The sequence below is a fragment of the Elephas maximus genome, chromosome 14 (assembly GCF_024166365.1).
Source record: "Elephas maximus indicus isolate mEleMax1 chromosome 14, mEleMax1 primary haplotype, whole genome shotgun sequence".
NCBI lineage: Eukaryota > Metazoa > Chordata > Mammalia > Proboscidea > Elephantidae > Elephas > Elephas maximus.
This window is the reverse complement of record NC_064832.1, coordinates 68,497,952-68,511,857: the sequence shown is the minus strand read 5'-3', so window position 1 is coordinate 68,511,857 and position 13,906 is coordinate 68,497,952. Positions and strand designations below refer to the sequence as shown.

At 43.4% G+C, this 13,906-nt stretch overlaps 1 protein-coding gene across 8 annotated transcripts in view; it reads right to left on the bottom strand.

The window, feature by feature from the left end:
- LMO7 (LIM domain 7) overlaps window positions 1-13,706 on the bottom strand; it is a 288,442-nt gene extending 274,736 nt beyond the window's left edge. For 5 of the 8 annotated variants that reach the window (XM_049852993.1, XM_049852986.1, XM_049852987.1 and 2 more), the window contains exon 1: window positions 12,863-12,933. In XM_049852993.1, the coding sequence (XP_049708950.1) occupies window positions 12,863-12,922 (60 nt within the window). In that variant the 5' untranslated portion in view covers window positions 12,923-12,933. Of the gene's footprint in view, window positions 1-12,862; window positions 13,235-13,596 lie in introns of those variants that run through there. The other 3 variants (XM_049852991.1, XM_049852992.1, XM_049852990.1) reach the window with 3 other exon arrangements.
- Window positions 13,707-13,906: the final 200 nt, after the last annotated feature.

Sequence of the window (13,906 nt, the reverse complement as noted above, 5' to 3'; positions counted from 1 at the left end):
CATGTCTTCAGGAAATACCTTGACACATCTGTGTACACTCCCTGTACTCAGCCTGCTCTAACAGCATCCCTACCCTGATTCCTATTTATGTGACTCAGTTCCTTCCCAAACAACTTTTGTGAACTCCCCCATCTTTTGCCACCCCTCCCTTTCCCATGGTCCTTTCCCATTTGCCAAGTAAAGGTGTTGCATTCAAGAAATAATAAAATACTGCATTAAAGAACAAATAGAAAAAAAAAAAAGAGCAATAGATATTAAAGCATTTCTTGGCTGTTCAAAAGTACCCTAATAAATCTATTGTGCTAGAAATGAGAAGTGGTTACCTGTAGGAGGAGTGTAGACTGAGGTACCCTTCTGAAAGGAAACTTTCTTAAGTGATAAAAGCATTCTACACCTTGACTGGGGTGCTGGTTACACAGATACATATACATTTGACAAAACTCTGCACACTTAAAATCTGTGCACTTCACTGTATGACTAAATATTACCTCAATAAAAAATAAACCACCCTAAGCAACTCCTGAAAATTGTGTTGTATGCAACTTTAAGATCTCAGAACAAGTTAATAAGCAACAATGACCCAGTCCCGCGGACAAATGTGTTAGCCTCGTACCAACCTCAGCTCCAATGCTGCTTTCTCTGTGAGCTTGCCCTGACTCACCAAGCAGATGCAGGCTGCCTCTTATATGCCATCACTACACATGGTGCAAACTTCCGTCATAGCAATTATCTGACAGCGCTGTTTCTTTCCGTGTCTGTTGCTCGGGGAGTGGGCTTTTGTCTGGAGTAACACTCAGGTAAAAGGTTAAGAATTTGACTATTGAATCAATAAGCGCTGCAAAGTGCCTGACACACAGTCAATACACAGTAGGTATTATTTGATGACTAAATGGCTGACCAGAAGTCCCCATGAGAGAAATTGTTAAGTAGAGGTCAGAGGTAGAGTGATGTCACTCAGAAACAGGATTAGGACAACATAGGAAATGCTAAGTAAACAGGCAAGTACATGCTGGCACCCAGTTGGCAGGAGATGGGATGAAGGCATATCCTGGAGCTGATCCCAACCAAACAATTGCCCACGCAGCAAACTCAGCTGTGGACACTGAAGCAAGTGTCCACCTGGAGAAGAAATGAGGTCTGAGCCCTTAAAACCCTATTTTTTTTAATGTTGTTAAGGCTATGGTCTTAAGATTGTTCTTTCCTTCAACAAGCATTTACCAAACACAAAGGCAAACCTTCAAGCAAAAGATAAAGATATTGTTCCTGCCCACAGTAAGCTCACAGTCCAATATGGAAAAACAGAATTATAGCACCGAGTGCACACAGAGAGATTGAAGCAAGCAACAGAAATGAAAGGGCATTGATGGAAACGGAAGTTTGGCGTTTAGAAAAGGTTTCGCATACAGGCTGACTGTAACCCAAGTGGAAATCCTGGTGGCGTAGTGGTTAAGTACTACAACTGCTAACGAAAGGGCTGGCAGTTCAAATCCGCCAGGCGCTCCTTGGAAACTCTATGGGGCAGCTCTGCCCTGTCCTATAGGGTCGCTATGAGTCAGAATCGACTCGATGGCACTGGGTTTGGTTTTGGTTTGGGTAACCCAAGTATGGAAAAATGAGGAGAAGTTTACTAGGCAAACAAGAAATAGGCTTATACTATGCATACCAGCACAGAGGTGAGAAAACAGCTACCGTGTGCCTAGAAAACACAAACAACAATTAGGACTACTAATTGCTTTACAAAGGTCCCTAGTTGACACAAATGTTCTACAGCTAACCTAAAGATTAGTGGTTTCAACCCACCCGGCTGTACTGGGAATGACAGGCCTAGCGATCTGCTTTCGTTAGGATAACAGTCGAGAAAACTCTATAGAGCAACTCTACTGTGTAACACAGGGCATCGCCACGAGTCAGAATCGACTTGATGGCAACTAACAAAAACTGCTCTACAGTCACGATCTCCTTTAACTGGCACACCTACCCTGTGAGGTTGACGTAAGAAAACTGAGGGCCAGAGGATTCAAGAAAGGAGTCCCTGGGGGGCGTAAACGGTTACGCAGTCAACTACCAAACCAAAGGTTGGCGGTTGGAACCCACCCAGAGCCACCTTGGAAGACAGAGCTGGCGATCTGCTTCCGATATGTCACTGCCTTAATCGCCTTAGGAGGAGTTCTACTCTGAACACATGGGGTCACCATGAGTTGGAATCAACTCAACAGCAACTAACAACTAAAGAGGGTTTAAGTCACAGGGTTAGGACTTGAAAAATTGTCTGATTCCAAAACTGTGCCCTTAATCTCTCTACGCAATCTGGCAACCACTCAAGTAGTTATTGAGAAAATGACCCAAAATTAAGCTAGACACATAGGCGGGGACCAGATTTTAAAGGGCTGTGAATGCCACATTAATGACTGTGCACTTTATAATCTTTTCCCGAAACCTCAACAAAATACTCGAAAACCAAATTCAGCAGCATATTAAAAAGAATATATGCCTTTACAGATAACCCTGTGACCAAGTGGGATTTATCCCAGGCGTGCAAGGGTGGCTCAACATGAGAAAATCAATGGAATACACAACATTAATAGAACGTAGGGAAACAAAAAATGATAATCTCAATTAATGCTGAAAAGGTGTGTGACAAAATTCAACAATCTTTCAGGATAAAAGCACTCAAACTAGAAATAAACGGGAAATTTTTCAACATGACAAAGATATTAATGAAAAAACCACAGTTAACATCTGTGTTACTCATCTAGTGTCACCGGAAATACCACAAGTGCATGGCTTTAACAAAGAGAAATTCATTCTCTCACAATCTAGTAGGTTAGAAGTCCAAATTCAGGGCGTCAGCTCCAGGGGAAGGCTTTCTCTCTCAGTTGGCTCTGGAGGAAGGTCTCTGTCCTCAATCTTCTCCTGATCAAGGAACTTCTGAGATGCAGGGACCCCACATCCAAAGGACACACTTTACTCCTAGTGCTGCTTTCTTGGTGTTATGAGGTCCCCAACTCTGCTTGCTTCCCTTTCCTTTTATCTCTTGAGCAATAAAAGGTGGTGCAGGCCACACCCCAGGGAAACTCGCTTTACCTTGGATCAGGGAGGTGACCTCCATGAGGGTGGTGTTACAACCCCACCCTAATCCTCTCAACATAAAATTACAATCACAAAATGGAGGACAACCACACAATACCGGGAATCATAGCCTAACCAAGCTGATACACCCATTTTTGGGGGACACAATTCAATCCATGACAACATCATACTCACTGCTGAAAAACAGAAAACTTTCCCCCATGATCAGGAAAAAGACAAGGATGCCCACTTTCACCACTGCTATTCAACACTGTGGAGCTGCCGGGTGGTATAAAAGGTTAAGGTGCTCGCTGTTAACCAAAAGGTCGGAGGTTAGAGTCCAGAACTGACTCAAGGGCAACTGGTGATGGTGGTATTCCGCACTGGACTGGAAGTTGTAGCCAGAACAAAGAGGCCAGGAAAGAAAAAAGGCATCAGAATTGGAAAGGAAGAAGTAAAACTACTTCTATTTGCAGATGACATGCTTCCATATATAGGAAATGCCAAAGAATCTATAAGAAAGCTACAAGAGCTAATAAATGAATTCTGCAAAGTTGACAGGTACAAGATCAACACACAAACAACGCCACAAAAATCAGTGGTGTTTCTATAAACCAACAATGAACAACCTGGAAAAGAAATTGAGCAAACAATTCCATTTACAATAGCATCTAAAAAAATAAAATAACTAGGAATAAATTTAACCAAGGAAGGGAGAGATATACACGCTGATTACTACAAAACATCACTGAGAAAAATTTTAAAAGAACTCAATAAATGGAAAGACAGTCCATGTTCATCAACATGTTCAACAATCTTAACATAATATTAAGATTTCGAAATAGACAGTCCCTGGATTATGAACAAGTTCTGTCCCTAAATCTGTCTTTAAATTGAATTTGCATGTAAACTGGAGCAGTTAGGTTCGTGCAGAATGGAGCAGCAGTGCTTGGGGCACACGAAGGTGGGGCCGGCCTTTTCCAAGCTCCGAGGGAGGCAAGTGTATGTGGGCTCTCCACCCGTTGCTGCAAGCCACGGTGGGCACACCATGTTGCAGGGCCCTGCCCACTGCCAGTGGCTGCCCAAGGACCCACTGCGGCACCGGCGCAGATGGGAGCCCAGGGGCCTGAAGACCAAGTCAGTTTTTCCCTGATAGGCTTTTCGGGAGTTGGTTCATAAGTACAGGTTGTACTAAGTCAGACATTCGTAACCCAGGGACTGCCTGTACTACCCAATGCAGCCTACTGATTCAATACAATCCCTATCAAAATTCCAACAGTCCTTTTCTGCAAAAAAGCTGATTCGCAAATTTGTACGATAGGGCCAAGGTCCTGGATAGCCAAAACAAAAAAAGCAAAGTAGGATACACACTTCTTGATTTCAAAACTTACTACAAAGCTACAGTAATAAAAACTGTGATACTGGCAGAAGGATAAATACACAGACCAATGAAACAGAGTTCAGACTGGAAATAAGCCCATACATCTGTAGCCAACTGATTTTCAACAAGGTTTCCAAGTCCATTCAATGAGGAGAAAATAGTCTCTTAGACAAATGGTGCTAGAACAACCGAATCTCCACATGCAAAAGAATGAAGCTGAACCAATACCTCATACCATATACAAAAATTACCACGAAATGTACCAATGACCTAGATATAAAAGCACAAACCATAAATTCCAAGAAGAAAACAAAGGAATAAAGCTGAAAGACCTTGTTTTATACAACCAAGTCTTAGATATGTACCAAAAGCACAAGCAACAAAAGACAAATTAGATAAATTGGATTTTATTAAAATTTTAAAAAATTATGTATCAAAGGATTTTATCAACAAAATGAAGAGAAAACTTACAGAAGGGGGTGGAGATATTTTGGAACCATGTATCTGATACGGATTTAACATCTAGAATACATAAAGAATTCCTACAACTCAACCACTGATATTCGTAAAGTTTTTACTGGCTTTTTTTTTTTTTTTTAAGCCAGGGAAAATATTAAATGATGCAAGAAGCATCAAAAGAAAATGGAAGGAATACACAGAGTCACTATATCAAAAAGAACTGGTGGACGTTCAACCATTTCAGGAGGCAGCATATGATCAAGAACTGGTGGTACTGAAGGAAGAGGTCCAAACTGCACAGAAGGCACTGGTGAAAACAAGGCTCCATGTATTAACACAACACCAATCGATACGTTTCCACAAACAGATGCAGCGCTGGAAGTATTCAATCATCTCTGCCAAGAAACTTGGAAGACAGCTACCTGGCCAACCGACTGGAAGAGATCTATATTTGTGCCCATTCCAAAGAAAGGTAATCCAACTCCATGCAGAAATTATCGAACAATGTCATTAGTATCACACATCAAGTAAAATTCTGCTGAAGATCATTCAAAAGCAGTTGCAGAATATATCAACACAGGAAACTTCCAGAAATTCAAGCCAGATTCGGAAGAGGATGTGGAACCAGGAATATCATTGCTAATGTCAGATGGATCTTGGCTGAAAAAAAGAGAATAAATACAAGAAACATATTCACATGTGTTTTATGGACTATACAAAGGCAAACTATGGGTAACATTACAAAGAATGGAATTCCAGAACACTTAATTGTGCTCATGCAGAACCTGTCCACAGACCAAGAGGCAGTCGTTTGAACAGACCAAGGGATACTGCGTGGTTTCAAATCAGAAAAGGTGTGAGTCAAGGTTGTATCCTTTCACCATACTTATTCAATTCGCATGCTGAGAAAATAATCCAAGAAGCTGGACTACATGAATAATACGCAGCATCAGTATTGAAGGAAGATTCATTAACAACCTGCGAAATGCAGGTGACACAACCTCTTGCTGAAAGCGAAGAGGACTTGAAGCACTTACTGATGAAGATCAAAGACCACAGCCTTCAGTATGGATTACACCTCAACATAAAGAAAGCAAAGGTGCTCCCAACTGGGCCAATATGCAACATCATAATAAATGGAGAAAGGATTGAAGTTGTCAAAGATTTCATTTTACTTGGATCAACAATCAACGCCCATGGAAGTTGCAGTTAAGAAACCAAATGATGCACCGCACTGGTCAAATCTGCTGCAAAAGCCGTCTTTTAAGTGTTAAAGAGCAAACCAAAATCAGGCCCAAACCACTGCACATGAGTCAACTCCGACTCACAACAACCCTACAGGACAGAGCAGAACTGCCTCATAGGGTTTCCAAACAGCAGCTGGTGGATTCCAACTGCTGACCTTTTGGTTAACAGTCTCAAAGATATCACTTAAAGGACTAAGGTGTGCCTGGCCCAAGCCATGGTGTTTTCAATTGCCTCATATGCATGCAGAAACTGGACAATGAATAAAGAAGACAGGAGAAAAACTGACCCCTTTGAATTACGTTGTTAGTGAAGAATACTGAATATACCACAGACTGCCAGTGGAATGAACAAATCTGTCTCGGAAGAAAATACAGGCAGAATGCTCCTTAGAAGCAAGGATGGTAAGACTTCATCTTACACACTTTGGACATGTTATGTCCCTGGAGAAGGACATCACGTTTGATAAAGTAGAAGGTCAGCAAAAAAGAGGAAGACCCTCAGTGACTGGAACAATGGGCTTGAGCATAACAACAATCGTGACGATGAGGCAGGACCAGGCAGTGTTTCATTCTGTTCTACACAGGGTCACTGTGAATCAGAACCAACTCAACAGCACCTAACAATAACACAGCCACAAAAAGACAAACAGCCAATCAAAAAAATGAGCAAAAGACTTCAACAGACATTTCTCCAAAAGAAATATAGGAACAGTCAATAAGCACGTGAAAAGATGCTCAACATCACTAATCATAAAAAAAAAATCATTAGGGAAATTAAAATCAAAACCACAATGACATACCACTTTATACTCACTAGGATGGCTATTATCAGAAAAATAGAAAATAACAACCATTGGTCAAGATGTGGATAAATTGGAACCCTTGTGCATTACTGGCGGGATGGCAAAATGGGCAAGTCATTCTGGAACACAATTTGGTAGTACCTCAAAAAGTTAAACATAGTATTACCGTATGACCCAGCAATTCCACTCCTAACTATACCCAGTGCCGTCGAGTCGATTCCGACTCATAGCGACCCAATAGGACAGAGTAGAACTGCCCCATAGAGTTTCCAAGGAGCACCTGGCAGATTCGAACTGCCGACCGTTTGGTTAGCAGCCATAGCACTTAACCACTACGCCACCAGGGTATATACTCAAAAAGATTCAAACAAATACCTGTACACATATGTTTATTGTAGCATTATTCGCAATACCTAAAAGATGAAAACCACCCAAGTGTCTATCAGCAGATGAATGAATAAACAAAATGCAGTATATACATTCAACAAAATATTATTCAGCCATAAATAAGGAATGAAGTTCTGATACATGCTACAATATGAATGAATCTTGAAAACACTAAGTGAAACAGTAAGTGAAATATCTCAGACACAGAAAGACAAGTATTATATGATTCCACTTACATGAAATATCTCCAGCAGACAAATTCATAGAGACAGAAGTAGATTACAGGTTGCCAAGGGTTGAGGAGAGGAGGAGATGGGAGTTACTGTTTAATAGGTGCAGAGCTTCTGTTTGGGGTGGTGAAAAAGTTTTGGATATAAACAGTGGTGATGCCACTGAATTGCATGCTTAAAAATGGTTTAAAAGGCAGCCTCAGACCAGAAGAACTAGACGGTGCCCCGGCACAACCGATGACTGCCCTGACAGGGAACACAACAGAGAACCCCTGAGGGAGCAGGACAGCAGCGGGGTGCAGACCCCGAATTCTCGTAAAAACACCAGACTTAACGGTGTGACTTGAGACTAAAAGGAGCCCGGTGGTCATGGTCCCCAGACCTTCTGTTAGCCCAGGACAGGAACCATTCCCAAAACCGACTCTTCAGAACAGGGAATGGACCAGACAATGGGTTAGAAAAAGATGCTGGTGAAGAATGAGCCTCTTGGATCAAGTAGACACTTGGGACTATGTTGGCATCTCCTATCTGGAGGGGAGATGAGAGGGCAGAGGGGGTTAGAAGCTGGCGGAATGGACACAAAAAGAGAGAGTGGAGGGAAGGAGCGGGCTGTCTCATTAGCGGGAGGGCAATTAGGAGTATACAGCAAGGTATATATAAACTTTTGTATGAGACTGACTTGTAAACTTTCACTTAAAGCACAATAAAAATTTTACCAAAAATGGTTTAAATGGCAAGTTTTGTTACATATAATTTTACGATAATTTTTTTTTTTTAATCTTTTCGAAACTCTCCCGAAAACAAGGAACCAACAAAATCAGGTTTATATTTGAACAAATCATTTTGGCCACAACAGCTAGTATAACAATCTCTTTCTAACATTAAAAATGTCAACAAATTTTTGCCATCACAGCATTTTTAATCTTCACATTTGTTGATTGAAACTGTTTGCAATCACCAAATAAGCTTCACTGAATTTAGTACAATTTTCAAATGAATGGCATCCATTCTGACTCCCTCCACATAAGTTGAAAAAGCAATAGTATACACCCACAGGACTCTGAGGCTACAGTCAGTGCTGGTATGCACTGTGGATTCATGTACCCCAGCATGACCACAGGCTGGAATCCACAAGGAGAAAGGATGCAGTCTACAGAGAATGAGGGAAACCACTTAGGATTTTGCCAATATCAACAAAGGAGCCAAGGAATGCAACTCTTGAAAACATTTAGCATCAAAGGTAAAGTAAGAAAAAAGGTGGTGACCAGCAAATCCCAGAAGGATAAAAAACTGGGACATGTGGAGAAACAGATCAATTGGAAGTAAGTGAAGAACAACTCCGGTTCTCGTGCCAGAGTTGGCCGTGAGCTCAAGTTGGCATCTTCTAGGTCCTTTTATAGGGTGACAGCGACATAGAAAGAATCAAGCGCAGGGGTAACAGGAAGGGAAGGTGACCGGGAAGGTGGTGAGTTAAGTTAGCTTAATTCTCCTGCTCCAGCTGTAAAAATTACTACTCTATCTAAACCTTCAACTAGACAGCAACATTAACTCACAGGCTGGAAACTGGTCTTTCTCTTAAATTCCAACCAATGCAAAGAGCAATACACTCAATTTTCAATCTCACCAGGATTTTCTCTGTTTACTGAAAGGCTTTTTAACGCCCCTAAACAGAAAGAGACAGAGGCAACTATGAGGCACAGAAAATTAAAAGGTGCTGCAGAAGAGGGCTAAAATTAGAGTCCAAGCTACATTTCTTACCACTTCATCACCCATTCCAAGACCTTGCTAGAATCAAACTTCCTCTCTGCCTTTGCCTTCAAACCATTACATTACTTGATTTTAAACCAGTGTTTAATCATAAACCAGCCCTGCTATGTTAATATTCCAAGCAGTATTTCCAACCAGGTAATAATCCAATATCATTATGCTGAGTTATTATACAGGGTAACGTTTCTCAATTGTTTTGAACTGCAGTATTGGTCCCTGAACAGAGTAACCCAAGTTTAGTGTATGTACACTCTTAAATATACAAATACAATTTGAAATAGTCACAAAATGATGATAATAATTTGCTGAATAACAACCACTAGCCCTCAGCCCCCTCCAAAAAAAAAAAATAAACTTTAACTTTGATTTTGAGAATAACCATAGCTATTTAAAATCACAGATGGAGAACGAAAAATGGCAAGGACATATAGTCCAGGTGTACAGGTTATTGGAGTTTCTTAACCTTGAGGGATTCAAAGCTGCAGTTGAGAATAAAGGTAGCTGATTATATATATTATATAGAAGATTGGATAGTATATTATATCATATCATATATTTTTTATATTTTATATTATATATTATTCTATACTACACTATATATATTTGGAAACCCTGGTGGCATAGTAGTTAAGTGCTACGGCTGCTAACCAAAAGGCTGGCAGTTTGAATCTGCCAGGCACTCCTTGGAAACTCTGTGGCGCAGTTCTACTCCGTCCTATACAGTTGCTATGAGTTGAAATCGACTCGACGGCAGTGGGTTTGGTTTGGTTTTTTTTAATACTATATGTTATATATTACACTATATATTATTTATAGCACATACATGTGTGTATGTGTATGTAAATGACCCATTTATGCTTCAATAAATGTAAAGAATGACAGAAAGAGAAAAACAGAGCAAAAACGTTGGCAAGCAGGTGAAAAATGTATACTATATTCTTCCTTGCTTTCCAAAACACTTTATAAAATATACTTTGGAATCAGTATTTTATCTTCATATAAGGAATTTGTAGAGCTAAGAGGATGTGGCAAGGAGAGAGTCAACATACATTCTCTTCCTTTTGGCAGGAATAATTATTTAAAATATATGCTTTGGTTGTTGTAAAGGCAAAGCTAACAAGACAGATAAATCTGGACACTAACTGGAGAAATAAAATGAACCTAAGAGTGAACACGAGGCGCACTCGTGGTACAATGGTTTAGCGCTGGACTGCTAACCAAAAGGTTGACAGTTCAAACCCACCCAGCAGCTCCATGAGAGAAAGATCAGGTGATCTGCTCCCATAAAGATTACTGCCTAGAAAACCTTATGGGGCAGTTTTACTCTGTCACATGGGGTCGCTATGAGTCGAAAATCGGCTCCAGGACACCTAACAACAACAGTGAACACACTGCTATCACTTTGAATGCCCAGAGTATACCGAAAATATACGTGAATATGTAAATTATTCACATATCTTCAATGAAAGTAAGTACTGCCTTGCTCTGTGGGGCACAAAAAACATAAAATCACTTAATTTTAATACCATTAACTCTACTAAAAGGGTGAAATCATGTCTTCAGAAAAACTAAACTTTCTGCTAATGATGAGCAAAGCACATTGCAGAGTTGCCAAATCACTGCTGATAAACACTTTCAGATGGAGTGGGATAGGAGTGGAAAGAGGAGAACCTTTACCATGCACAACGATATCCATAAAAGATACACTTTCCCTGGGTTTATTACATACAAATTTCTCACAGTAACCTTACACAATTATAAGAGGAATTTTCCATTTTCAGAAATCTGCATACTTAAGAAATGGGTCTGAAATCATCTATATTTTGTTTTCCCGAAGCAAATGCAATATATGCAGATACAAACTCCACACAAGCACCATATCTGACAGAAAAAAAAAAAAAAAAACCTCCCTTTTCCTTCCCTTCACCCACCTCCACCTCCAACACTCAAATACAAAAAGGCAAGTTTGATTTCTTTTCTAAAATTATGCACAATACTACCAATGGAAAATTACCTTTGGAAGCCTTTGCTTTTCAGAGTTTATGAACGAGGGAAGTTATTTAACTACATTGCTGGAATTTTTCCACTCTCATTTCTTTCTAAATACCTGTTTATTCTTCTCCCAACCCCCCCATGCCCTCCACTCACATATTTCTAAGTCACCTTCAGACGAACTCAAAGTTTCAGTCCACAAAGACACCTGAAGCTAATTTCTTAGATCCTCTACTGCCTTTTTTTTTTTTTTCCTACTGTCTAGTGGGCAATGCAACTCACATTCTTTACTTGGTGTAAGAAATTACAGATCATTCTTTGTACTTTGTCCACATGTATACATATATTATTTCTTTAAGAACAAATGTATTATTTTTAAATGCAGTTTGCTATGGGATTCTTGAATACATTGTTTTCAACATATAATAATCTTTAAGCCTAATTTTAGTCTGTCAGTATGTTGAACAGACCACCAAGTGGCATCTTTAACTCCCAATGTTCTGCAAGACTGGTGTAACTACCGTTTTCTAATAAACAGTTGTTACTAATTTATGGATGCACTTCACATCTGCTCCAAAGAATTTTGCCTCTTATTAGAAAAATCATCTTTTTCATCCAATAAAATTACAGCTAGAGTGTTGGTGGCGCAGTAGTTAAGAGCTCAGCTGCTAACCAAAAAAAGGTCGTTAATTCGAATCCACCAGCCGCTTGGAAACCCTATGGGGCAGTTCTACTCAATCCTATTGGGTCGCTATGACTCGGAATCGACTTAAGGGCAACGGGTTTTAAAGCGTTAACAAGTCCTGGTGTTAACTTTCTACAAATAAAGATAACCCAACGGGTTGATGAAGAAGCAGAAAGAAACCTCCAAGAAACCATCTAACTTTTCAATAGGAAATAAGGGAATGGAGGATGTCAGTTGTTTACGAGGCATAGTTGGGAAAGTAACAACTCTTCAGTGCGTGGCCCCACGATATCTTAATCTCATCAAGGCCGAAACTGAATGGGTACAGGCCCCGACCCCCTCCCCCCCCCTCGCTGGGCTCCCGGATGCTGCCTCTCAGCAGGTGCTGCAAAGGTGTCTTCCTTCCCCCACCTGCCCATCCTCCTCTTCCCCTCCCCCAACATATTTAAATACACTGCGCATTCAGGTAGGTATCGGGCTTTCACCCCAAAGAAAACCACAAGCGGACCCTGGCCAGCTCGGCGCCGCACCCACTGGCCTGTGCTCCCTAGAAAGCCATCCCCGGCGAGCCAGAGCCCACCTGGGCTGGTCCACGAGGATGCGCGGTCCCCGAACGGAGTTGGGGGGCGCTCAACTCTGCCCTGGCAGAGCCGCTCCGGGAAGCCAGCGAGACCTTTTAAAAGCTGGCTTTTAGGGGAAGCAAAACTTCCAAAGTTTCCAAAACTGCACACGCAAACCAAACGCTCGGGCGAAGGTAAAGAGGCTAAAGCACAGAGTTCCCACGGCCGCACGCACGGAAGCCGCACACTCGTGCCGAACCGAGAGGAGTAAATGGCACTCACCTCCACCCATCTCTGAGCCTCGGCGAACGCCACAGCGCAGTCGGCCTCGGCCTCCTCCATCCCTCCGACGACTAGGGCAAGAGGGAGTGAGACAGAGAGACTCGGTGGGGGCGCGCAGGGGCCGGGAGTGCCGCGCGCGTCTCGCAAGGGGGACTCGGGCCACCGCCAACCCGGCTCCGCGACGCCGGGGCTCTTTCCCTTTGTTGCGCTCTGCAGTCTGTTAATGTTTCCAATCCACGGGAATTTGAAGACTTTGCTTTCTCTAAACGAAGCAAGGTCCGCAGGGAGCCGTGCAGGGGGCGGAGGGCGGGAAGAGGAGGGGACGCCCAGAGGCAGCGCGAGCCGCACCAGCCCAGACGACTGTTTGGACTTGAAAAGTCGCAGCGCGGCCACCGCCCTCCGGGAATGGCCCCGCCCAGCCCACCCGCCGCCCACGTCGGGCCCGCCGAGTCGCCGCTTCCGTCCGCCCTCCCGCGGCTCCCCGAGGCCCCCGGCCGCGGCCGCCTTTGTGGTCAGGCTGTCTGGGCCGTGGGGTGCCATCCCCCGCCAGACGGCCGCGGCCCGGGACACGCTCCCGCGCCCGCGCTGCCCGCCCGGACCGCGGCTCCCCGGGAGGCGACGCGCCCCCGCGGCCGCATCCTTCCCGCCTCCGCCGGCCGTACCGCCGTCCCTCTCCCGGCGCCCCTGGAAACCGCGCCTTCTGGGCTCGCGGCCGCCGGGCCCGCCTGACATACCAGGAATAGCTGCACACAATTGCACCTTTCCGGGCCAGGAAACTTCTCCTTGGGGAGAGCGACCCGCGGAGACGCGCAGCCCGCGGCCCGGCCCTGCGCGGTCACTCGAGCCTACTCCGCGCCCCTGCCGCTATCCGGCTGCAGGCTGGGCTCCGCCACCAGGTGCGCGGCCGTTCCCGCCCCCACCTGGCGGCAGGTGAGGGTAGTGGCCTTGGCACGTGCAGCCAATTTCCTCCAGCCTGGACGCCATCGGCCCCGCCTCCAAGTGGGTGAAGTGGACGTTACCAGCCACTCAACCCCCATCCCGCCC